This window comes from Crocodylus siamensis, chromosome 7 (assembly GCF_052110815.1).
Source record: "Crocodylus siamensis isolate JL-2025a chromosome 7, ASM5211081v1, whole genome shotgun sequence".
NCBI lineage: Eukaryota > Metazoa > Chordata > Crocodylia > Crocodylidae > Crocodylus > Crocodylus siamensis.
Window position 1 is genome coordinate 96518364 of NC_143401.1, and position 23522 is coordinate 96541885.

General features: G+C 46.2%; 1 protein-coding gene across 4 annotated transcripts in view; it reads right to left on the reverse strand.

The window, feature by feature from the left end:
- Positions 1-23522, reverse strand: part of SUFU (SUFU negative regulator of hedgehog signaling) — a 127292-nt gene that overhangs the window by 29238 nt on the left and 74532 nt on the right. For 3 of the 4 annotated variants that reach the window (XM_090057542.1, XM_090057540.1, XM_090057543.1), the window contains exons 4-8: positions 17458-17600; positions 14822-14907; positions 12206-12278; positions 8653-8809; positions 6543-6654 (exon numbers count right to left, since the gene is read on the reverse strand). In XM_090057542.1, the coding sequence (XP_089913668.1) occupies positions 6543-6654; positions 8653-8809; positions 12206-12278; positions 14822-14907; positions 17458-17600 (571 nt within the window). The remainder of the gene's footprint in view (positions 1-6542; positions 6655-8652; positions 8810-12205; positions 12279-14821; positions 14908-17457; positions 17601-23522) is intronic. The other variant, XM_090057541.1, reaches the window with a different exon arrangement.

Genomic DNA, 23522 nt, shown 5'->3' on the forward strand with positions numbered 1-23522 from the left:
ATCTCTGGATTTACAGCCTGCCCCTTGGGCTTGATTTCCTCAGTTCCTCCAGTGCAATGTTCACTGTCTTGCCTTTGGTGAAGGTGCGTGGTCTAGAGCAGGGGTTCCCTAAGTTTTGCTCCTGGAAAGCCATTTCAAAGGGGCAGTCCAGGGTGGCAGGCTGCACCAAGGTGCTTGCAGGCTGCACTGTCCAACAGCCTACACTTTGGGAACCCATGGTCTAGACTCTAGAGCAATAGGTGGGGGAAGAGAAAGACTAGCAGTTAGAAACACCTATGTCCCAATCCTGGCCCCTACTGGAAATTGCGACAACCTGGTTACCTGCAGCTTCCTCGCCTATGACCCCTGGCAGCCACTAACATTTATCACACAATTAACATGTTCCTTGCCACTCATACAACCAACATATCACATGATAAAAATGGCAAACCAAACTCGTTCCACATTATACGTAGAACATCTTTGTGACTGGTTTGTCTCATGCTTTAATTTGAATGTGCAGCATGTTAGTTTAAAGGGCACCTGCGGATTCCAGCTTGGAGCTGCTCCGTGGTGCTGACCTGCCCACAAGCCTATTTAATCTTCCCATGAAGAGCCCAGGATTGCGGAGCAGCTTCCCAATCCCAGACTCCCCTGACACCAGCAAGTTGAAGGCACGTGGATGCAGCTAAGCTGTACATGTACCTTTTAAAGGTCTGGATGCACACACAGACCAGCATCAGGGATCTGCTCCCTGGTGCCAGTTCCTCAAACACCAGCAGATGCGCGATGGGATGTGACGATTATTAACCCAGATCCCCAAAATCAGTTCTTGAGCATCTGGCATGGCAGGACAAGTAGTGTTGGGGATCCAAGATAAAATTCTTCAGATCCTATCTCATGATTCAGTTAACATGTGCTGGTGGCCCAGAAGGTCTCCTCACCTTTCTCCGGGGGATGGTGTGAGGATTAATTGCTGGGCACTGTTAATGTTTCCTGTCCCAGGATTTATGACATTGAGAAATTAAATAGTGCACAAAGCCAGACTTTCCCAAGTGCCCCTGATCTCTGACATCTGGAGCTGGAGCACTCCTCTCCAGCCCGTGAAGATATAAACAGTGACAGTGTTTAGTCTGAAGCTCTGGCGTTTTGCTGCAACAGCACTGCACCAACAGAAGTTAGCTGCATCTGGCAAATGGACAGGCTCCTTGTAGCTTACACTGCAAACATCCTGGGCCAGGGGCCATGCCTTCTCGCCCATCTGGAAAGCACCTCCCATGCTGTGGGTCCCATCAAACAAATACTACACCACCACAAGTTACACAGCTATTCATACATGCCTCATTTTTCCAAGTACTTTTCCAGGGTATTATACTACCTATGGCTGAAATGATTAGTAGCTGAGTAGTGTGCCCCAAACACCTGCCTGACTGATTCTCAATTGAATGAAACAATGAGACCCATAACAGGTTCTTGCAGATCCACTCCTGTTCCCTGGTTGTCTGTTCCACCTCATATCCCTCCTCCTGATCTTCAGTGTAAGCAGCATATTTTAAGAGTCTACAAAAAACTGCTTACATTCAATTCACTACTAATTTTTGAGGGACTTAATGACCTCCCTAGGCCAAGGCTTAAGTCAAGGAGGCTATTTTGGAGTGCTGGAAAGAGCTAAATGATGAAAACTTTGACATTAAGGAAAAATGGATCCAGCAATGGAACACAACTGACATCATTAATACACTTCTCATCATGGACCCCACATCTAAATCTCCTGGCTTTGCTTCACCAAGGCAGAGCTGGACAACACTGAACAGCGTTTGTACTGGACAAGGTACATGTAACTACCTGCTACATAAATTGAATTTTATGGAAGACCCCAAGTGTGAGTGTGGTGAAACGCAAACTAAAGCACACATTACAGAGGAATGTCTCATTTATCATTTGAATGGCTGCATCGAAGACCTGCACCAGGCTACTGATGATGTTTTGCCATGGATATCAGATCTAAAACGGTCGCTCTAACCTTATCCCTTAGCACCGTTGCTTATAGGTTGTCTATAGATTGTTTATAGGTTGTTCTGTCATTCGGTTGCTGTAATCCATATGAAGAAATAAATCAAAATGAGTCTGAGTTTCACGAATTAACAGAGGAGCTGTTTTGTATATGGCAGATGATCTAATTTAATGAGCACATGTGCCCTGAACTAACAATCACTTTGAGAAAGACGTGTGACACAGTGTTAAGCAGTTGAAGTGCTTTCCTTTACATCCTCAAGAAAAAAAAGGAACAACCTAGTCTAGAGTAATGACTAGGAATAATTACTGCAGTGCTACAGCTGCCTTGAAGAGTTTAAACAAAAGTCATCGTTCTACTCAGTATTTTAGCTCAGGTTGTATCTGCTTCTTTCTCAGACAGGAGGAAGGGCACTCTGTACCTAAAAGCTTGTCTGACATCTCTCGCAACACTACAGCTGGCGCAATAAAAGATACTACCGACCTCCCACCTTTACCTCTTGCATTTTGCCTGGATCATCAGAGCTAGTTAACACTCCAACCTGACTGAAGGCATTAGAGAGAAAGCAGCTTTTTCCTTATGGAACATTTTTAGGATTTAGGGACGAACTGACCAGAATTAAAGTCAGTGGGATTACTCATATGTTCCCAGTTAAGTCAGTGGGATTACTCACATGTTCCTAGTTATGTACGAGGGGCTGCAGTGGCACAGGTGTGAAGGCATATGGTTGACAGCCCAGCAGCTGCAAGATTGAGGCCACAGCAGAAGCGCTCGTGGCAGCCCTGTCAAATTCCAACAAATCTGTGAATTCTGCTGAATACCTTGTCATAAGGACACATAAAAAGAAAGGAAAGTTACGTACAGGCTTTGTTGAAGGCTGTGCTGGGCACCCTAATGCCACCAGAGGTTTTCAGTCCGAGTGCTTCAATTGCAATGGTGCAAGGCTAGCAAAACTGGTAAGGAGTATACCCCTTCCCTATGGTTTTATGCACAGAAATACCAGAAAACTAGAAGGCTGTCAGACTTTTTGAATGCACTGCTTGATTTAAACCCTGATGGAAGAGAGAGCAAGTGTGCACATGTGTGTGCGAGTGTGGGGCAGGGAGCTAACAGGAAGGAAAGTCAGTAATTGTGAGTCCTGAAAAATAAACAGCACATTCCTTTTACTGCACAGAGCCATTAGATTTGGTGTGGGATTTTAATATTCTACTGTCAGCTGGGTGCAAATTTTATGATCTAAAATTCTGTGGACTTCAGCAAGCAAAGTGGATGCGGAACAATTTGCCAGAGGAGACAGAGCGCTTCTGTCAAATTGTTGAAGACAATCCCTGGTGCAACAGAGATACTCACAAGGCTTTCAAAAAATATCACAGATTTGGTATTTTACAGCCTGGTATATACCGTGTGGGATATGATTACACCCAAGTCTGACTCCCATCACCGAGCACCTCATAAGCTTCAATGATTCTAACTTCATAACATGCCTGGGAAGAAGGGCAATACTGTTATCCCCATTTTATAGCTTCTAAACTGAGGCCAACAGGATATGAGATTTGTCTTGGATCACAATGGGTCTATGGTGGAACAGGAGATGAGGCACGTCCTCCCAGGTTCAAAGCTAGTGCCCTAGTGACTGAGACTTGACCCAAGAGTCACTAATCAGCCCTATAAAACAGCGGTACCTGTATCATACTTTGTTCCTTTCACATCCTAATCCTTCTCACTTAAGAGCCTTGCATGAAGAGTGAATAATTGGCCTTGTCCACGCAAAAATGGAACCTATACTTTATCATCAGTGATCACAATGGCAACCACTGGCCTGAATCACGCTCGAGCTCTTTCTAACCTTGCTCAGACTTCAGCAAGAGAAAGTTCAGGTAAAAATAAGGCTGTTTGGTGCTGCCTTATCCATGCTGGGAAAATGTCCTGTGGACAACTTGATGCACTGTCCCACTATGCACAATGCCCATCAGATATTGCTGTGTAACTGAGAGCATGGACAAACATACATTTTAGCTGCTTCCAAACAGTAGGGAGAAGGCAGGGAACGTGCAGCTGTTACTAACATCTAAGATGTCACAGAATTGTAGAAGATGAGGGTGTGACGGGACCTCAGGAGGTCACATCCAGTCCAACCCCCTGCTCAAAGCCGGGCCATCCCCAACTACATCATCCCAGCCACGGCTTTGTTTAGCTGGGTCTTCAAATCCTCCAAGGATGGAGACTCCACCACTTCTCTGGGTAGCCTGTTTCATTGCTTTACTACCCCCCCGGTGAGAAAGTTTTTCCTAATATCCAACCTCAACTTCCCTTGCTGCAGCCTGAGCCCATTGCTCCTTGTCCTGCCACCTGCCCCCACTGAGAACAGCCCAGCTCCAGCCTCTGTGCAGCTCCCCTGCAGGGAGGTGAGGGCTGTTATTCAGTCCCCCTCAGTCTTCTCTTCTGTTGACCTAATAAGCCCAGTTCCCTCAGCCCCTGAACCATTTTTGTTGCCCTCCACTGGACTCTCTCCAATTTGTCCACATCCTTTCTGTAGTGGGGGGCCCACAACTGGACAGAGATGTGGCCTCCCCATTGCCAAATGGAATCACTTCCCTCCATCTGCTGGCGACGCTCCTACCAATGCAGCCCAGGATGTCATTAGCCTTCTTGGCAACAACAGCACACTGCCGGCTCCTGTTCAGCTTCTAGTCCCCTGTTATCCCCTGATCCCTCTCTGCAGACCTGCTGCTTAGCCAGTCGGTCCCCAGCCTGTACTGGTGCACTGGCTTATTCTGTCCTAAGTGCAGGACTTTGCACATCTCCTTATTGAACTTCATGAGATTTCTTTCAGTTCAATCCTCCAAATAGTCGAGGTCTCTCTGAATCCTAGCCCTGCCCTCCAGCGTATCTACTACTCCCCGCAGCTTGGTGTCATCTGCAAACTTGCTGAGGGTGCATCCAACCTCAGTGCTCACACGTCAATTGTTCCCTCAGTCTGATGCCACCTCAGATATTTCCAATGTCCCTAAACAATTTTGAAGATGGGTTGTACCATGCATGTAATTGTAGTAATAATTAGCAAGTGGTAGCAAGACACTCCTAAGCAACTGTACAAGACATGAGCATGTAGGTGTCTGATGCAAGAAGACACTTGACAAACCTGAGCCTTGCAAGAGGCAGATGTGATTCTCCTTGTTGAGAGTCAGGGCTCCTTATTCTATATGTAGCCCTTCCCCACCCGTGCCCAGTGGAACCAATCTTCATGCAGTGAAATGTTTCTCAACATACAACAAGTGGTCAGAATTAATATTAATAAGGCAATATATATAAGAATATATTTAAAGTAATAAAGGCAGAAGTTAGGGCAGGGTGGCACCTTAGAGACTAACTGGTTCAGAGAGGCAAGAGCTTTCATAGGCAACAACCTACTTTGTTGGATGTTATGAATGATGCTAGGGCCCTTACCTGACTTGGCCCACCTAACTGACTTGGTCTTTAAAGCAATGAAAACTCTCCAGTGGCTTTTTCTTTTAAAGGGAGCAAAGGCCCACCTCTGTTTCATGCTAATATAAATATAGCCTCATCAGTCAGTATGGTGCATTGCAGAAGATGACACACTGACCCAAAATAGTTACAGCCAAAATCCAAGAAACATGGCTTGACACAAAAAGAAAGCAAGAAGGACAGGAAAGGGTTACAGCCCAGTCCTGGGAAAGGTTTTCTGAGCGATGGTTGAGTTGGGAACGAAACGATACAGGAACGGCAGCAGCTCGCAGGAGGTGGAGGTGAAAGGAATTGTATGGGCAGCTCTGGGCAGGGTAAGATTTCCTGCTGACTCCTACTCAGGGAACACAAAGGCACAACGGCTCACAGGGGAGAAGGGAACAAAAAGGGAGCAACAAAATGGAAAGAGGGCAGCAAAGCACATCCTCTTTCAATGATAATCCCCTTCCAGCATTGCAAGCTTTGCTGGCTTCTCCAGAAGGCCGTCCCTCTGACAGCTCACGTGCACCGAGTCCCAAAAACGAGACCGCCCAAGCAGAATCATCCAAGGTATGTCAGGTCTGGTGCTAACAGGCTTGTCGGCACTGCCGAACGGTCTTCCTGCAGTGCTTTCTTCCAGTAAATGAAACAATAACAGTAACTGAAAATGGAGTCCAAGGTTCAAGGTGATGGAAACCTGTGTATGTGACCTTGGAGGTAATTTTTCTGTCCGCTCCCCCAAATCAGAGGTTTGGGAGAGAGAGATCTACCAGACCTTTCAGTCCATCTCACTCGTTCTAGCTGACTTCCCCACAATATCTCCTCCAGTGTTTTCCCCCTCAAGTCAAAGCTCAAAATCCCCTTCAAGCAATGATGCTTTTGGGACATCACCCCACAGTCCAAGAGATTTCCTTATTAGGAAGCTTTGCCTAATATTCCTCTTGCCAATTATCCCATTAAATCACCTCTGTGTTTGCACAATGCAAGCACTCGCTGTTACCTTTCCCCTACTCTCAAGTTCGGCAGCTCACCACACCCCTTCTCTCCCTTTTCGCCCCATACCTGAAGCCAGGATAAAACTTACGGTGCTCGGTCATGGTTCAGCCCATTCTGTCTTTGTGCATTTATTGGAGGTAGGACGGGTTTGCTGTTAATCTCAAGCCCTCTCCGCAAAGTCTCCCTGATTTGCTCGGTGTCTGCAAAAAGAGAATTTTAACATGATTTAGTGCAGACAGGAACACCACAGACACCTGCTACCGAGAAGAACCTGTGGCATCAATATTGGCTAAAGCTGGCTTTTATGAAGCTACCATTTCATCTATAAGTGGGTGCAGATGAGTGTTTTTCAGGATTCAGAGGTCATTTTACCCTCAAAACTATTTTGGAGCACCCTGCCCCACTTCCTGCCTGTTATATCCAAACTTCCAGGTAAGGAGGGATGGAGCCCTTGGTAGTGAGTCACCTGGAGAAGGTGAGGCTGAGCAGTCCAGTATTTCATTTGTCCCCTTCAAAAGGAAAGAGGGTGTTTGCTGCTTCAGCATCTTTCCAAGTCCCTTGATGTAAAGATGCATCTAGCCTTCATTGCCAAGAGCTTCCCTTGCCAGCTGGCGCAATGGAAGTGTATGTCTTTATCAGATCAATGTGGGAAGACTCCCCCAATTTCTGCCTTTGGCTTTGTTAAACCTGCCAATTAATCCCGAATACTCCTGGGAATGGGATCCAAGTAGAGAAGGAACCAAAGTGAGTTGCTACCGAGGGCAAGACCTGATCCTCCAGCTCAAGTTTTGGGTCTAACTTCACCCCTGCATCCACATGAAGCCCTTTCACTTTTCCATTTTTTCAGTATTTCCATCTAAGCTTTCCTTAAAAGCTGCCCCTATTTGTTTTTTCAAACAGCAGAAATTAAAATGAAATCCTCTCCAGACGGCCTTTCAGAATCAACTGGAGCGTATCCTAAATACAGGAGTTGGAGAGTTTTCCTATATTGAAATGTTGTGGCAGTGGGCTGGAGGGCAACTGGGGTGACCTTCTATTTCTGTCCGGTCATCTAAGGGGGATAGTCTATTTCCATCTGGTCACCTAAGGGCCCCTTAGGTCTACTGACCTAGAACAGTGGGGCTCAATCTTTTGGCCCCGTGGGCTAAATGAGTGGCATGGGACCCATCTGTGGAGCAGATTGGGCCCTGGCACTGCCTCCTCCCTGCTCTGCATGTTGGGACTGGACCCTGGGGATCTGGCACTGGGTCCCCCTTTCATCCCTGACATCCCCCAGGTCTGCCCCTGGCCAGTCCTGGTGCTGGATTCATTGTTCAGGGCCTGGGGCTCCTTGTGGGTCTGGCGATTTGGCAGCAGGGGAGCTGGGCCACTTGCTCCCTGACCACACACTGCCAAATTTCCAAACTTGTGAGGAGTCCTGTGGTCTGGATGACGTGGCACTGCAGGCCAGACGTGTGGGCCAGAGGTTGAAAACCCCTGGCCTAGAACCCAAATGTAGAGAATCCTTGGGGTTTTGTTTCTTGTGACTTGCTGCAGTTTAGAATATCAGCATACTCACTCCCACTACTGGATGGGAGATTTCCGGGGAGGAAGAAAGCAGTGATCACTTCTATAGAAACCTTCACCACTTCCTTTTAATCACAACATCCATAAATGAGACTTCCTTCAAATTATACTTTAACCTACTTGGATGTGAAAGGCACCGCATTTAAATTATACACATTCATGGTGCAACATCCCCATCTCATGCCAACAGTGAAACCTGAGACGGGATCTTGGTAGGAGGAGGAATTCGCTTGTTCTCCATCTCTTCTGCAGAACCCCTCATTGACGGGGATCAGCTGAGGTGAGCTGTTGTGACAGCAACGTCAGCCCAAGCTGCCACCCAATATCTGGAACATTACATGATAATCAGACCTGGGCCTGGGGGTGGAGATGCAGGTGTCTTGCCTTGTGGGTGGCTGGGGAGCCTTTCTGGTTTCAGTTCATGCCGGTATGGGCTCTGAAATGGAAATATGTGAAACTGGGAGCCTCTCTGCCCCAGGCTCATTTAGGACCCTCTCTGCATCTGACTATTTGTGAGGAATCCTAAGATTCCTTGGGCATGGTTCTCATCCAAATTTAGATGCAAGGCCAGGCCAACCACATTCTTCAGAGGCGCGGGGAAGCTGACAGTGACTCAGTCAAGTCCCTCCTACCTTTCCCGGACAGCCGTCGTGGCTGCGTTCCAATGCAAATGCTCCGACTGTCTTCATCATCCTCCGGAGGCCGGCTAAGGTCATCCCAGGCACACTTGGCACTCACTCCACTCAGGTTCGAACCATCTGTTTCAATCCCTTTATCGACTCTCTCCTGCTTGAAAAGACCCAAAGAGCCAAGACTTTTTTTGGTGTGGCTTGAATGCAAGGTGCTGGAGGAAGCAAAAGTCTTGCAATCCACCTAACAGAACAGCTCCATTGCCCACATAAACTCCTTGGTAACTAATGTCGTAATTCCCTTCCAGGCTTCTCAAGACCTGAGGCATGAGATGAATCAGTACAGATACTATCTGCAAACTGGCTAGACCGCTCCTATTCTTCATTCAACTCTAAACTAACTAATCACTAAACTAATCACTAAACTAATCACTAAACTAATCAATGAAGACTAACTTCATTGATTGTACAAAAATAGGGCTGGAAGGGACCTCACAAGGTTATCTGCTCAAGGCAGGACCCTCCCAGCAAAGCATCTGTTCAAAGTGCCCTTGAAACCTTCCAAGAATGGAGATTTCACCACTTCTCCAGATGCTTGGCCACCCTCATAGTCAGAAAGTTCCTTCTAATTTCCAACCTCAATTTCCTTTGCTGCAGCTTGAGGCCATTGTTCCTAGTTCTGTCCCCTACAGTCACAGAGAAAAACCCACGTTCATTCTGTACATAAGTGCCCTTCCAGGATTTGAAGACAGTTACCAAATCCCCCTTCGGTCAACTCTTCACCTGACTAAGTAACGCTGATGGGGATCTTTCAGCCTTTTCTCATAAATCAGTACAGTGATAAGAAGTAAATTTGGGTGTGATGCTATCAGTAGTTTTGCAAGACATTCCCATTAACTGCAAATAAGTGAGCTTTATCCCGTGGAGTTCGAATTTGCCAGCACACCGCTCACTGCTATGTGTGTGATTACTGAGGGGGTGTGCTTACACTTGACTTTTAGCTGCGTCTGTTAATAGATGCCAATATGCCACCGAAAATTTCTTAACAGCACATTTTTCCCAGGACAGGCATGTTTATTGCTAGCCATGTTCAGCCCCTGACTGCAGTGAACCTTAAAAGCAGGCCTGCAGTGTGAAGAAAACAACTTGCTTTGGTTGGAAATTCGAGCTTTTACCACTAGGCGATGCTGTTGCACTAAACAACTGAGATCCAGGGATGGAGAGCTGCTATTGAGTGCAAGCATGAATCTTTCTTCCTTTCATTTCTTCCTTTAATTTTGCAATTAAAGAATTCTATTTTTTTTTTGTGCAAAAATCTAGTTGGTCTAATAAAAGATATCACCTCTACTGTGAGTTCTGAATCTTGCTTCCTGGTCTCTAGCTCAAAGAGGGGAGGAGAAGTCAGCTTTGGCTACTGTTTCAGCGGACTTCTTGCTCCAGCCGGCTGGTTCAAGAAAGCTTGGGCACTGCATGCTCTGCAGCGTGTTGCAGTCAGACTTCAGTGGAAACACCGTGGTGTTTGTGTGTATGCACATGTTCTGCATTATCAGTGCTGCGTGGTGATTTAAAAAACTGGTTCTGAACTCACGGAAACAACCCTCAGTATTTCTGTTCTGTTTTGGCCTGTATTACCTACGCTGTGCTCCCCCTTCAAGTGTACCACATTTCTGCTGGTGTTGCGAGGTCCCAGAATGCTTTGCACTGACGACCTGAGGACAGGGGCAGATCCAGGATCTGGCAGAGGGAGGTGCAGGAGCAGCCACCCCTGCTGCATGGGTAGCTGCACCCCAGATCCCAGCCTCCTCCACCCCAGCCCACCAGTGTGGGAGGCCCCAGGGACGTTCTTTACGTCCCCAAAGCAGGTGAGACTCTCCCCCTTTCTGCAGGTGCAAATACAGGAAGGGGAACCCCCCGATCATCACCTCTGCTGCTGCCATGTGGGCCAGGGATAAACCCGGGACATAAAACATTTTCCAGGCTCAGAAGACCTGCACTGAACAAAGCAGAGCCGCATCCTGATAGAGCGTGATGTGCTGGTGAGGAAAAGGTGCGAGCTTCTTCGGTCAGCTTAGCAGGCAGTAAAATGAACTGACCTTTAACTGAGAATATCTGAGCTGACACAAGCGGGCATCGGGGGCACCCCCGAGCAAGGAAAAGTTTTGTCCCAAAATGCCAAGTGGTAAAACCTGATTTACACCCCAGCTTCTAAAGGGGTGAAAGCATCAGCTCTTGTCAGCTGTAGTGAGACAACAGAGACAATACAAAGGTAGAGCCCTGCTACTACGTCTCACGCCTGCAATCGTTGAAGAACCCAAGGGAAAAAGAGGGCAGTGGCCGTGGGATCTACCTCTCACTGCATCAAGCCAGTCCTGAATGAATGCTCTACCTGGGAGCTAAGAGGGTGCTGAGCTGCTGGGGATGCCACATGTCTAGAAAAGGTGTGAAACTGAAGTCCACCCCAGCTCATCCAGTAGCCCCAGGCCCTGGCTGCAAGACGTGTCGAATTAGTCTGTCCTGCCTGGACCCCTTGTCAGTTCATTTCACCGCGGCCCTCCACACGTGCCGTAAATTTAGTTGAACAAGTGAGTCTTTCCAAACCTCTGGGTAGCGCTGCACTCATTGTTAGACATCAGCCATGCGCCAAACACAAGATGCAACAATTTATTAATCCTATGGAGCTATTTTTCTGACAGGTTTTTAAGGTGGTTTTTAACAGACATGCCAAGGAGTGCGGGGCAGGGCAGCAGGGGGCTGTTTTACAAATATGCGTACATACACTAAAAGGTACTAAACAGCCATTAATACTCATTTATACTTTACCCACTGAAGTGATTACCCTAGACTGTGAGGAATCACTGACAACTGAACAGGTGTTTTGGACAACGGGAGAGATGCATTGGCCACAAGAAAATACTGTATTTACTTGAGTACACAATGACCCTGAGTATAAGACAACCCCCCAATAATTAGATTCTACATATGGAAAATTTATAAATTTGTTAAAATTTTTCAGATATAGAACCTGAAAAATTGGAGCTTTGCCTTGAATTTGTCCCCTTCCCACTGCTATAGCAGGGAAAATAAATAAGGTAGCCGCCTTACCTTCTGCCCTCCCCCAGCTTCTTTCCCCCCTTCCCATCAGACCCTGCTGTCCCTGAGCACATGGAAGCAAAAAGCAGATTTGAAAACACTGACCTAGAAATAAACATACCTGCAGTAACTTGCATGTAGGGAAATGTCCCCACGCATTTTGCAATAATATTTGGAAAGAGGCATCAACTCTTTCCTGGATGAAGTGCAGCCGTTGCTGAGATGGAAACTCCAAAGTGTAACTTAAAAGTGTACAGTGATCTTGAATGGGCCCATCTAATTACATTCTCTTCCAGGATCATTAGTGAGAATAACTGAGATTATCCTCAACTATGAGACTCACCATGAGACTAATGTGAACAGTTCATGTCAACAGTTTCAGAAAATATTGGGTGTGGAGGGGCTCTTTTACTTTGGCACCTCTGGTTGCAACAAAGGGATGACATTTTATTAACTAAAGACATACTTGCAGGTGTGGATCGATCTCAAATATAGTCTCTCCTCTTCGCATATCTGTTATTAGCCAAGGGCCTCCAGCTCTAAAAGAAAGGCAGAGAACCAAAGAAGTATGTCCCTTGCACTCGCCAGCTATTCCCCCACCATTACTCAACAGTAAAGCCCCCAGAAGGAAGCACAAGACAGAAAGTTTATTTTTTAAACAGTCAGCTAGAGGCCTCTCTGCCTGGGAAAGCTTATACAGCCCAGAGCATCCAGTCATCCTTTAAATCCCCAATTACATGCTGAAAGTCCACCGTGACACAAGACCTAGTTGGTGTCCAACACTGCCCAACCTCACAGCGTAAAGGAAAACTTAATTCAGTCTTGTCTACATTGTTAAATCTTGCTGAATTTGTGCAAAAATTCAGGACTACAGCACATTTCAGGAAGACCATGCATATGTGGATGAGCCCATGCAGGCCTGAGTTGCTGTTTATCCTTGTTAGGAGAACCTTGTTAGCCAGGTTGAATGTCAGAGGGCAGACTGAACTAAATTTGAAGGCGGTCAAGGTCACGGTTCAAATTTAAGAAGGTATTTAAATGCCTAAAGATGCACATAGGTATTTAGGGGGATCTTTCCATGCCCAAATTCCTTCATAATTCTGGCCTGAGTTCAGCAAAGTGCCATGTTCGGTATCACAATGAAGTTATGAACAGACATGGCATTTGTCCCAGGAGAAAGCCTTTTGTGCCGGGATTGTAGAGATATACATGACCACTGGACCACTTCAAATCCCTCTGAAGTATGCTGGATGAAAGGTACTAAGTTTTCCCTGGGACATTGGTACGGTTCCTAGGATTGGGCCCAGGCTGCCTGCTCTTGGTCGCCCCCTGCCGGGGACGGACCAGCAATGCAGTCTGGAAGCGTGATGTGTGTAAATGACTGTGCTAATCCTGATTTGACCCGGGTCAAATGTTTACAGCTTGACCATCCTGCTGATGGCTCAGGCCCCTACAACAAGCACTTCCAGCAGTTTGCCTGGGTCAGAGCAGCCTTCACTTTTGTTATCTTTGCAAGGGTCAACACATTTTCTAGTGGCGGTGATGGGAGAAACCTTATTGCAAAGAGAAACACTGATTTTCACTTGGGATCCTAACAGACACAGGTGGTCCGAGATGGTCTTAGATCTCTGTTTTTCATTTTACAGAAAAAATTGACCCTGTTCACTGAACTGCCACAGAAACTTTCGTTTGCTCATGAGATATTCTGGTTTTTCTGCCCATCATCCCCTTCCTTGCCTGGGATATTCCTTGCATTATGCTTGCCCCACATAAGCATTCCAGGCTCAAAGAGTACAAATGAGTATTTTTTTTTTCTAATAAGCACGGATAATCACTGGCTTAACACATCACTTGGAGTCTGGCAATGATTACCTGCTAGCTGCAAAACTGTTATTGAGGGCAATTTCTCACTCGAAATACTACAGGCCTCTAACATGATTCATGATTAGCAGCTTAGTCAATGCAGCTTTGCCTTTGAAACACTTTCCCCTGCTCTTGGAGATGCAGTTGAAAGAAATGCCTGTTCTAGGACAGCTGGCATGAGAGCTCTGCTTCCTTTGTTTTGTCTGAGGCTTTAACAAAGAGAACGAAGCCAGCTCCATAGAGACTTCTGGGAGTCGGAGGCAGTGCACAGTGTCTTGGGGTCCCAGGAGAAAGTCTTTACCTCCCTTCTCAGGGTTGGCTTTGAGGACTGTCCATGCCTGCTCAGAGGGGAAAGGTTTGGGCTGAGATCTATCAGTCTAATTCTGGACTGTTCATAATACCCCCAGTGAAAATCAACTACTCTGCGGGGACTGGAGCAGCTGAAGGAATGCAACCTTGAGCCCGGGAGCAGGCATTAAAGTTCTTCATCGTACAACACTTGGATCTCTCATAACACTGCAGTGCCCTTCTCCAGAAATACGACCAAAGCGTTTACATCACACATTTCCTGTATCCCAACAAGAAAATAATTTGTAGAGCTGCCACTGGATTGTTAATAGTTTGCAAAGCATTATCATATCATATAGTGCATAAAGCCACCTCTTCCCTGGTCCAACACTGATTCTGTTTTGGCAAGAAGCAAATTAGCAGAATTGATTTCATCAGGCAAACAAGTCTTCCTCCCGGCATGAATTAGCCCATCTGCTCTGACTTGTTGGATTACTTACCAAGACGCCATCCAAACTTTACTAGTAACTGAACAAAATCAGCCCCCTCCCTTATTCCATACTGTTCAGTGTGGAGAGGTCCCCTCAATAACAATTAACTTGGCTGTTTTAGGAAAACCTAATGAATAAAGGCTGTAGGCAGAAAGAGGAAGGAAATCAAATTTTAAGATCTTGTTCTCTTCCGTCCTGGACGAGTGGATTCTCTCACACACTAATTTGCCATCGAAGGCCCCATGCGTGAGAATGGAATTGTGCTGAATTCCCATCTCCTGCAAAAACACGCACTTAAATAAGCTTAATCAATGAGTCACTGCTAATCAAAATAAATGACAGCACTGTTCCCTATCAGGAGGCATTTCTGCAAGGCTGCTTGGAGCCGTCGGCATTCAAGGTCAGTGGCATGAGATGCCTGCTAGAGGCGCTGTACTTACACAGGCACAGTCCGAAGAAGCTCCAAGATCCCTTGTCCGTTCCACTGCTGGGCTGCGTGCAGCTCCTCCGTGCAAACCCCGACAATCTGAAACCAGAACAAATGGACCAAACACTGCAACAGGCACCAATGCACCAAGTGCCAGATGAGCTGGAGGTAGCTGAGACCCTCGCGTATTTAACCACCACTCCAACACTGAGAGCGGACAGAGGAGCATGGACTCCGCTGTACAAGCCTGTCAGCTCATTTGGTTTAGTAACAGCAGCTAGGCGAAAGGACCCGCTGTCATAAAGAAATGCTCTGGCCTTCAGAAGCCTGTGGGAGATTCAGCTTGCTGGCTGGTGAAATCTTGGCTGGCACTGCGATTGCCACGCAGTGTGTTCCTCGTGGCTGGGAGGTATCTCCCTCCATCAGGAAAGTGGAATACGTTTGCCTCCCAACACAGGAATGGATGTGCTGAGTTACATTAGAGGCTAGCCTGACAGCAGCCAGTGTCAGCCACTGTACAAGAAAAAGCGAGATACCCTTTAATGGACCATTAGCATATAACCCCTGCACTAGGGAAGGTGCTGGCCCCTGCTAGAGCCCGACTTTGCTCCCTGAAGTAGTCGGCTCTGTGCCCCGCTGGACAGAAAGTTATTTGAGCAGTATTTAGCAATGCATGCTCACTTCCTCTGCAAGTATCCCATCTTTCTGGGATGCCATGGATCTTGGCCAAGGTATCTTGAGCCAGCAAATCCCACAGGCTCACTGTGCTCTGTGCTTTCTTTTATCAAGGGTATACTCAGTGCTTTACAAGAAAAAGAGAAAGCTCAGAAGTGCGTTAGGTCATTGTTTCTTAACCCGTGGCTCACGACCCAGAAGTGGGTTGCAAGAATATACAAAAGGGTTGCAAACAAACTTTAAAAATGGATTCTTCCTTAAAGGAGAAAAATGTGGGGAACTGTGGTTTTCCCTTGCAGGCTGGCAGAGCTCCAGCCTGCAAGGGGCTGCTTGGGGCCCCCCCAAGTCCCACACCCACCCACCCCTTGCCCCATACATTGAGGACCTGGGGTCTGGGGGTGTGGGGCAGTGGGTCAGGAGTGAAGGGCACTGGATCAGGACTGGCCATTGATGTTTACAAAAGGGTCCCGGCACAAAAAAAGTCGAGAAACCTGCATTCGATGAAAATACAGATAGGAAGCACAGCCTGTTCTGCCTTAGCTCTAAGTAAGTAGCAATGCTGATAGCAATCCAAGTCAATAACGAGCACTGCTGGCCTGGACGGTACTTTGTGTGCCCCAGCAGAGCAAGCTTTCTCTTGACTGGCCAGTACAGAGCAGCGCCCCACGCACATTCCCCCTCCAAATACAGCCTGAACTGGCCCATGTCCTCCCTCCCACGGCTTCCCCAGGCCTCTCCCTGCTACAAGAACCAAGCTGCTGTACATCAGTTTATTTCCTACCCATGCCTCCCTCTGCTTTTGTGACAGTTTATTGCCATGGATCAAAATGAAACCCTGACAACAACATGCCATACAAACAAAGGGAAAACAGGAAAAATATGTTTTCTCAGGAATGAGATTAGAGGATGGGGGGTGTGGAATTAAGGGGTGCTGGAGCCAGGTCCTGAGGTACGGCAGCCAGGGCAGAGCAGCAAACCAGCCAGGAGGGTCAGCTCGGAGCCTCCCTTGATCCCATCCACGATCCCTCGTTACTAAAAAGACCTGGGACAGATGGGAGGGAGCAAGTCGGAGCCCAGAAGCCTGCACTTCCCCCCCACAGCAGAAGCACCTCCCTGGAGCGTGGGAAAGCCAGAGTATCTGATGGATCTGAGCGGCGGTTGGCTTTTACTGGCACGGCTCAGGGAGGATATCCTGATGCTGGGCAATAGCTATGCATCTAATTTAAAAAAAAGTCAAAACGATCTGTGTTTAAGATGCAAAGGGGCCCAAAGACATGAGAACTGGGACTAGGTCTCAAGGGAGAGGCTTTTAACAGCTCCTTCTGCAAAGGACACAAATGCTTTCCCTAACAGTAGGCTGTTAGATGGAAAACTCAAATGACCCCTCGGAAGTCCCTGTGCCAAGTCTGCAGACTAAAATCCAACCACCACAGCCCTGAACAGAGGAAGACCGGCTCCTGTTCCCAGCTCGACTCCTAAGACAAGCTTCACTAGGGAGCCACCTACCGATGCCTCCGTGGCAGGTCAGATACAATTTCAAGCCCAAGTGCACTTTAAGGAAGTGTATTTCTCAGAAGATTTCTTTTCCCCTGCTGGTTTGCCAAAATGCATTTGACAATATACCTATATTGCAGTTTATTCAACTCCCAGCTGCATTTTTGAGAGTCAAACTCCCTTTCTGTTAAACACAAAAAAGCCACACCTGGGAACTGACGGGGGTGATGACACTCTTAAAGTTAAAAGAAAGAGCAGTGAAGCTCCCATTCAGTCCCCATCTAAGCTCTCTAGGGAAATGAGTCCATGACAAAACCCCTGGATCAGCAAAGCAGAAGGGAGAGAGAATCACTGGAACAGTATTACACAGAAAAGCTGCAAGACTTTGTATTGTTCATCAGGGAAGAATGCATGCATGCATGTGATGCCAGCCTCAGCTCCCAAGGGATGGCAGCTCGACCAGCCATTCCTTTGCCTTACCTGGAGGAAGGTAACAACCCCAAAGGGCGTTTGCACTGGTTGCATCTGTGGATCTTCGGTCAGCAGCATATGCTGGATTCGAGACTCGCTGTTGTCCAAAGGGCTGTGCCATGACACGTGGTCGCCACTACAAAAGGTATTTTCTGCAGGGAAGAAAACCAAAAAGGCATCACTAACTAAAACCACCTGCGGCAGGTCTCTGAAGGCTCTGCAGGCATCAGGTGTGAGCAGAAAAGGAATAATCCTGTTGAGATGGGGGATTTGAACTGAAGCACACCTGACATGGAAGGTTTCAGTCACAGGCTGGTGAGGCAACAGCAGCGTGCTCGACTGACGCTACCAGCTCCGTGCAAAGGTGCACAGACAGAATTCCCATGTCCATTTATCACCATCATCATCGTGGTGACAGCGGACACGGCAATGCGTACCTGGTGCAAAAGGTCAGCTGGCTACATTGCATGGTTGTGAATGGCAACCTGCAGCCATCCTTTTGGACTCAGATTCAGCATCACATATTTGCGGCCAACGGTAGAGTGGATCTAACCCAACTGGGAGAAGAATTCCTCAAGGACTGCACCATCAAACCTTTTCTATACTTAAGATATATTGATGACACCATCATTTGGACTGAAAACCTGCAATCTCTGAGTGATTTCCATCAGAAATTCAACAATCATCACCCCTCTATCAGACTAACTTTTGAACACTCCATTCAACATTTTCTTTTTAGACACAATGCTCACTATCCAGAATGGTAAAATACAGACCACCATATACAAGAAACCCACAGACCTATACAGAACCAGCAATCACCCTTAAACACACCAAGAAAGCTGTAATATTAAGCCAAACCCTCCAATATCACTGGATTTGCACTGAGGAGAACACCTGGGATCATCACCTCACAGATCTCAGAGGGGCTTTCACTCAACAAGGACGCTCCTCCAGAGAGAGAGATCACACTTTTGAAAGAGCCACCTGGATACCATGTGAAGAACTGCAGAAAGAAAACCCCCATGAACTGCACACCACTGGTTAGGACATATCATCCCTCCCTGGAACCTACATGGCCAACCCTCAAACAATTGCAACCCATACTAGAAGACCCAATTTTTGAAAAGATCTTCCCAGACTCACCCATCCTAGCCTTTAACAAGCACCGAACCTCATCACCAGAGCCTTGCCAACCTCATCACCAGAAGCAAACTTCCTATGGCCCAAAGCACACCAACCAGATCCAGACCATGCCATGACAAGAAATGTAAAACCTGCCAGCATCTCCACCACCCCCACAGTTACTACACCCCACAACAGGGCCATTAGCATTCCCGGATCTTACACCTACACCTCCAGAAATGTAATACATCTCAGCCACCGCACTAAACGCCTGGATGGAAAATATGCGGGAGAGATCAAACAACACCTGTGCACCAGAGAATGAATGCACACTGGAAATCTGTTAAAGACAAGAATACCCTACTACCTGTGGGGGCACATTTCTCACAAGAAAACTACTCTCTCTCTCCAATCTCTCAGTTCTGATCCTCAACGGGAATTTACAAAACACCTTTCATAGACAAGCCTACGAACTTCACTTCATCCATCCGCTGGATACAAAAAATAATGGACTAAATATAGACATTGGATTTATTACACATTACAACCTACCTGACAGCTGACTCCCCAGGTACCTCTCCCCCACTGACCACCTCAATTTACATTTTCACTGACTGGCTTTCTCGCATGCATACTGGCTTCTGCCTTCTTTTATATTCCATCCAGGAAGAGCACAGATCAACTGCAGATGCTTCCTCAAAGGGTATTTGTACCCGAAAGCTTGCAAAGAAGCATTTTTCCAACTACTTTAGTTGGCTGAATGAAAGAGACAAGGTTCTTTGGGTAAATCTGATATGTCTAAGCAACTCTGGCACCTCCTCTCAAAAGTTCACGGACAGGAATGTGCAAGTTTACTAGAAATAACAAAGTCATTTTCTTCCACAATTAAGTATTCAGAGGTGCTGATGCTACATTATTAGTAGCAGATGTGTGTGCTTCTGTACCCCAAACTGGTGGGAAAGCCTCGAGAAGTTCAACCTATGGGGCATAAACTACATCAAGATTAGGAGGCAGAAATTCCTCTATTTCTCTCCCTGCCACGAAAGTGGAATACGTTTTTGTTCCTTCTCTGCAAAGACAAGAGTAGGATGGGAAGAAATAAATTACAGGTACCATATCCAGTGGGTGTTGGAGCTATTCTAGGGAAGTAACATGATGGGACTCGGTTATCCGCAGGTGACATTTTCCCATGAAACTTGTTGAGCAGAAATATCCTGAAACGAGCCAGAACAACCCAGCTTGGGCATCTTCACCTCAAAGTAAGTGTGGTCTACTGGGCATGGCTCTGGAGTGGTTCTGAGACTTCTGCAAGCCTGAGTACTGAATCCCACAGCACTTCTAATGCTATCCACGAATTCAAGTTCGAGAAGCCAAATTCCTCCCTTTCGTGCAAATGCTCTGGAATCTGTTTTCCTCACTACAGCATACTCCAGACACTTATCCAGCAGGTGCATGAGGACGCATTTTTCACTACAAATATTCAAGTGGTGCATGCCAGTGGCTACTTTGGGCTCTGAACATTTACTACAACCTCAAAGCGTGATTCCCATCACAGCAGGGGCATACTCTACTCCGAGCAACGCCTTTATGTACCACAACTGGTATCAACCTCCCGCCTCACCTCCAACTGTACAACCACCCCTCCCAGGCACTTCCTAATTAAACAAGGTGGGAAAAAACCCATAGATGCATTTTCCAAATTAAAATTATGATAAAAAATGGGTTATTTTATTTTGTTATTTAAATGCTCACTTTAAAAATACGCCTATTTAAAATGAAATCTTAACTGAAAACAAACCATGTCATTTTAGTATAATAAGTTGGATCTGTGAGCCTCTGGCAAAAACTTTGGAATATAGAGTATATACTTCTCCATATAAAGAATCAGGGGGATAATATCTATTTTGGAGCTTGATCAATGTGGTGCAAGAGGCCAAGCACTGCATTAAGGGTTTGATTCTGGAAGGAACCCAGGAGCTGCGATACTGGATTTAGGAGACTGCCAAAATCTTCACTGGCTTTGGGACCTGACCTCTGACTCCAGAAGAACAAACAAGTTTTGTACTGTATTGGGAGTAAACTCTAGTTTCATCCTTGCTGTAGCTGACTGACACAAAACACCAATAAACTCGATACCTAGGTAAGAGCAATCAGATATCAAAATCCACTGCTTCCAGTGGAAAAATTTACTACTCACTAAAACATTAAAATGTAAAGCTAATGACAAACTGGAAGCACTGAGTAGTACAATTCCTTTAATAAATGCATAAAGTGAGAGCATCTCTTCATGTAGCATTTTGCACCAAATCTAGTGTGAAAGCATCATTTAGTTGTATATTGGGCCACTTCGACGGCTTTATCAACCAACTTTTCTTTAGAAAATAAGCAAAGTGCAAATGGAAGAGGTGATAAAAACTGACCATCTCACTCGCTGATGAAGCCCACCTAGACTTAAATCAAACTGCCCTGCTTTTAAATAAGTATCGGCGTGCTGAGTCTTACCACCCCCATTTGTTTGAGCAGTCTGCTGATTTCTGTGGCACTATTTGCTCAATTTGGATCCCTCCGGCTGAGAAACAGCTGCTTGCTGGTCACTTTGAGCTAGACCAGTGGTTTTCAACCTGTGATCTGCAGGCCGGTTTGCGAAAGATGACTACAATCAATCAAAATTATGTGAATACCCACACTTGCAATTCAAAGGGGTCTGTGCCTCCATTCATTTTTTTTTTTTTTTTTTTTTTAGGTATCTGCAAATTAAAAAAAGTTCGAAAACCACTGACTTAGAAAACCCAAGTGAATTGTTCTGGGCTAGCTTCATGTTGCAAGTCTTAGTCATGCCACCAGAGGTCCCCACTGGTGCTTCTTTGGAAGTTTAGAAGTCCTTCACAGCTGTATTTCTTGGAGACATGGAAAAAAAAAAAATCAAAATAAGCTTAAAATACCATGAACAACTGGCCCCAGGCTTAGGGTGTGGAACAGGAGTGTTGTGATAAGCAAGGGAAATGTTTTCATTAGTCCAAACTAGAAAAGGAAAAGAAAAACACAAACCACCACCTATCAGATAAGAGCAGCTTAAAAATCAGCTAAACGCCTTCTACAGCAAATTACATGCTACTAGCTGTGCAACTCAAGGGAATGAGTGAAGTCTGCGGGTTTGCATCTGGCTCCTGCACCCTTCGCAGTTATTGGGAGACCGTACAAAAAGACTGGAAAATAGATGTTTGAGGGGTAGTCTCCACCCACCCCCGTGTCAAAATGTAAGGTTTTTAAAAATCTGCGGCTGAAGTGAAATGGTGTCCATGCTCTCCTGAAGGATCCTCGCGAGACTTTGGGGGTTGGCCAGGCCACTCACCAAATTTTCTTAATGATGAAAGCTTCCCGGTCACAGTTTTCAGGAAGGAAACAAAGCCACAAAGAGCTCATTCTTGGGCCCTGTCTTTCTGCTGCAAAGTTTTGCACGTCAAACGCTCGCACGATTCTATGCTGATCGATCGCCGCGCTGCACGGCTGGTCCAGCTCCTTCTGGGAAATCCTCGGCCGCTTGGAGCCGGTTTTCAAATGCAAATGTCTCTGCTGGAAACCCACCTGTTTGTCTATTCGAAGGCTGAACACTTCTCAAATCTCTCCCGCTCTCTCACACGCACATACAAATACCACAAAATTCACATTGACTGCTCAATTAAACCACAAAAAACCCCATGTGCAAACAACATGAAACCCAATTAAAACCTACAAGTGCCAGGAAATTCAGAGTTCAAGGCCTGAAGTTCAGCTCTTAACTAACTGCATTGTAGTTGATGTGGAATGAGAGCTCAGGCCTCGCTTTGAGACCCCGGCAATACCTAGGAAAGTTTAAGTTACAGAAATCTCCGTAGTAGGAACCATTAAGTTATGGGAACAAAGGAGGACTAGATCATTTCCATCTACCCACTCGTGGTGAAATAACTGCTCTGGCTATGTCTCTTCTTCCCAGGCCTCAGTTAGCAATTTCTGAAAAAGTACAGGAACAACGAAAGTCTTTCCCCTCATGCAAATTTAAGGCAGACCATTATTTATTTATTTTTAACTGAAAAGGCTCCAAGTTTGCTTATATAGAAGGAAAAAATTATGTTATATTTACATACAAATTCTGAGTTTGGATACAGTTAATGCCGCATCAGAAGAGACAATTGCCAGCTACTACTTTAAGCGCAGACAAATAAGCAGGTGAAGGGAAAAAAAAAATCTCTATTGTCAGTCCCTTCCATAGAGCTTTTAATGCACTTCCTAAAGTCTTTCATCTCCAGACATTTGCAGAGAAGCAGCAATACGTCAGCATTAAGCAGCACGCTTGTACTCGCACGCACCCACTGATAAATAAGACCAGGATACAAAACACAAGGGACATTTATAACAGGGAACCTAGGCCTTAGCTAGAGATACAGGGGTTTCATATCAAAAGTGAGGGGAAGCCAAGGATGAGCACCGCCTTTACTGCCATGGCAAATACCATCAGTCGCAGCGTGACAGTGATGTCAGTCTGAAAAGGATCATGGAGGGGTTGGTGTTGCCTTTCTGACTTTCCATGTTAACTCTGTTCTTGTAGTAAAACCAGCAACTGCTCCACTGTGCTTAAAGGAACTAATCCTACCTAGTGGGTGAAGGGTTTGATCTGCACTTTCAGGAGGAATATTTGATGCCTCAAATAGTCCCACCAGCTGGGAGGAAGCCAGGCAGAGCATTGGTGTGGCTCAGCAGAGGTTCTAGGAGACAGCTGGGAAAAGGGAGCAACATTGATTAGAAATGAAGTGGTCTTTAAGCAGCATGAAGTGTGCCAGTCACGGGGAATGGGGTTTACAAGTTATGCACAGGAGATAAAGGTGTGCAAGGAAAAGCTTGGCCTACGTTAAAGCTGGTGGGTTTTGCCTTCTTGTCAGTAGAAGGTACTTCAAATGAGACATGTACCATGA